The sequence below is a fragment of the Cyprinodon variegatus genome, unplaced genomic scaffold (assembly GCF_000732505.1).
Source record: "Cyprinodon variegatus isolate N-32 unplaced genomic scaffold, C_variegatus-1.0 Scaffold1034, whole genome shotgun sequence".
NCBI classification, from domain to species: domain Eukaryota; kingdom Metazoa; phylum Chordata; class Actinopteri; order Cyprinodontiformes; family Cyprinodontidae; genus Cyprinodon; species Cyprinodon variegatus.
Genome location: NW_015151487.1, coordinates 102,807 through 105,502, shown reverse-complemented (window position 1 = coordinate 105,502; position 2,696 = coordinate 102,807). Strand labels below are relative to the sequence as shown.

Sequence of the window (2,696 nt, the reverse complement as noted above, 5' to 3'; positions counted from 1 at the left end):
TATCATAAAAGTACTCCAGAGTGTTGTTCAGCATGGGGGTGAGTAGAAAATGAAGGCTAATCATGTTTTGGGTGTACTATTCCTTTAAGACCTTTTATTCAGGGTGGTGCAGCTAAAAGACTGTTGCCTTGCAACAAAAAGGTTACAGGTTTGATTCTCGGCCCAGGTTCTTTCTGCATGGAGTCTGTATGTTCTACTTGTTCCTGTGTGAGTTCTCTCCAGGTACTCCGGCTTCCTCCTACAGTCCAAAAACATGTGTTTCTTAATACCAACTGTGAGTGTGTGTTTGAATGGTTGTGTGTCTCTGTGTTGCCCTGCGAAAAACTGGCAACCGGACCAGAGTGGACCCTGCCTTCTGCCTATAGACTGCTGGAGATAGGCCCCACCACAGGAGAAGATGGATGGATGGATGGATGGATGGATGGATTAATTTTATAAATATTAATTTCCTTGTGGAGAAAATATGTTTATGAATGCTTTTAAATGATCAGATTAGCTGTTTTAAAGATTTCACCTGTTCTGATATGTTTAAGCAAACTGCTGCTATCCAAACTTTTGAACTCAGAAATAAGGGATGTTGACTGCCGTGACCAGGCTAAGTTCCCCCAGCAGTATAAACCATCAGTGTGTATTACTCTGCATTTTTTGCATTTAAACACTAAATAAACACATTGATGGACAGAAAACTTACATTTCAGTGTTTGTGTAAATGAGATTCAGCTGAGACGTGCCATCAGTAATATGATAATCTGACTATTACTATATTCTATCCACCTAGCGGAAGGTCGAACAGGAAAGAAATCCCCAGAGATCCAAATATCATAACAATGTGTTGGGTGGGAATCAGGGATAAAAGTACCTTTTAAAGAGGGTTAGAAAAGGAGAGATGATAATGCAGCATTAAATTTCAAAGAAGAGGCAATGACTTTCGTCCTGAAAATAAAAGTACTAATGACCTCTATCTGTCATTGCAAGTGAAAATTCCTAGAATTTACTTTGTGCATTTAACTCATTACTCTAAAGAAGGCGTGAGCAGCTTAAAGTGGCTGGGGACCAATATGGGGGTAAGAGTCTTGCTCAGTTAGCTAACCAGGGTGTTGGGGAGTTCCTCCATTCACTTCCTGAACATTGAATGTTTAGAGATGAGCTTGTTAAGAACAAATAGCATACAACAAAATAACTACACCGTGGAGATCCATGCAGGTCTGTTTTGGCCTTCTGTCAGTTATTAAGGCAACATTGTCTTGGTGAGTGGTTTGCAGAAACTTTATGTTTATTAGAGGTTCTGTGGATTTCCCATAAATTTTATTTTATTTGAATTGAATTCAATTTATTTTTATAGCTCCAATTGACATCATGTCATCTCAAGGCACTTTACAGTTCAACCAGATCATCCAGTCAGATTGATTCAAAGTTTTCAATCTAAGGAAGAGCAGTTGATTCCATTGACTCTTCAGCAATCCCTCACACTAAGCATGCTTGTAGCGACAGTGGAGAGGAAAAACTCCCTTTNCATAAAACAGAAGAGGATCCTCGGCGCCCTCTGGTGGGCAAGCCTAAGGATCCCAACAGATTCACAATGATTGTCTGAAGCTTTAACAAGTTTGAAGGCATCTTTTTTGTCAATTTTGAAACCAGATAGATCGATAGAAATATAGAAAATATTTCAGGGGCGTCTTGATTAACGATGATTCTTTCTATTAAACCTGTCAGAGCTCAGAACACAGATCCCAGGCAGACAAATAGTACGATATCTCAAAAGGTGTTTATTTTAAGTAATGGTTCTGCAGTGAACAGCTGGGGCATCTAAGGCAGGAACATCTGCTAGAAGAAAACACAGGTTAGTAAAAAACGTCAACCAGGCAGAAGATGATTATGAACGCATGGGTCACTAACCTGGTTTAGGAGTTCAGTCAAAAATCAGGAATGAAAGGAGAAAATAACCATCTGTGAACATTACTATCACTTTAAAATCAATAGCATTTGTCATTTAGCAAATAGTTAATTCATCAAATACTCAGAAAGTGTTTAAATGGAAGATTTTAAAAGGATGTTTTATGTTATTATGTAATTACATTGGATTGGTAGATTTACAGAATCAGATGCTGCTTGTTCAACCAAGAAGAAACATCTGAGCAGCATGGTTCTACAGACAAGACCAAGAATTAGAAATTATGATTTTCGATATTTCCAAAGTTAATGAGATTAACAAGATTAATGGGATTAACGGGATCAGTGGTATTCGTAAAGAGTTTTTGTAGGAAGCAAAGGATTGGGGGGATTAATTTTTTTTTCTGGCTTTTATAATTGTATAAGCAGACCTTCCCCATGTAGGTACATAAGCTCTGAAAGTTATCAGCAAGAACAATTAGCAGCTAAATTCAGGGTTTTGAGGTTATTGGATGATACCCCACTGCAGATGAAATGTTCCCTCATGATGTGTGGTATTTTTGTCCAATAGGTAGTGAAGATGATGATCGTAGTGGTGTGTACGTTTGCCATCTGCTGGCTCCCCTATCACGTCTACTTCCTGCTCCACCAGTTCTTCCCTGAGTTGTTTGAGGAAACATACATCCAGCAGTTTTATCTGGCCATCATGTGGTTGGCCATGAGCTCCACCATGTACAACCCCATCATCTACTGCTGCCTCAACGACAGGTTAGTGAGCACCTTCACACCTACTAAAACAGCTAACG

General features: G+C 39.1%; 1 protein-coding gene across 1 annotated transcript in view; it reads left to right on the top strand.

Moving 5' to 3' along the window:
* Nucleotides 1-2,696, top strand: part of tacr1 (tachykinin receptor 1) — a 149,784-nt gene that overhangs the window by 138,142 nt on the left and 8,946 nt on the right. The window contains exon 4 of the mRNA XM_015399646.1: nucleotides 2,462-2,658. Coding sequence (XP_015255132.1) covers nucleotides 2,462-2,658 — 197 coding nt within the window. The remainder of the gene's footprint in view (nucleotides 1-2,461; nucleotides 2,659-2,696) is intronic.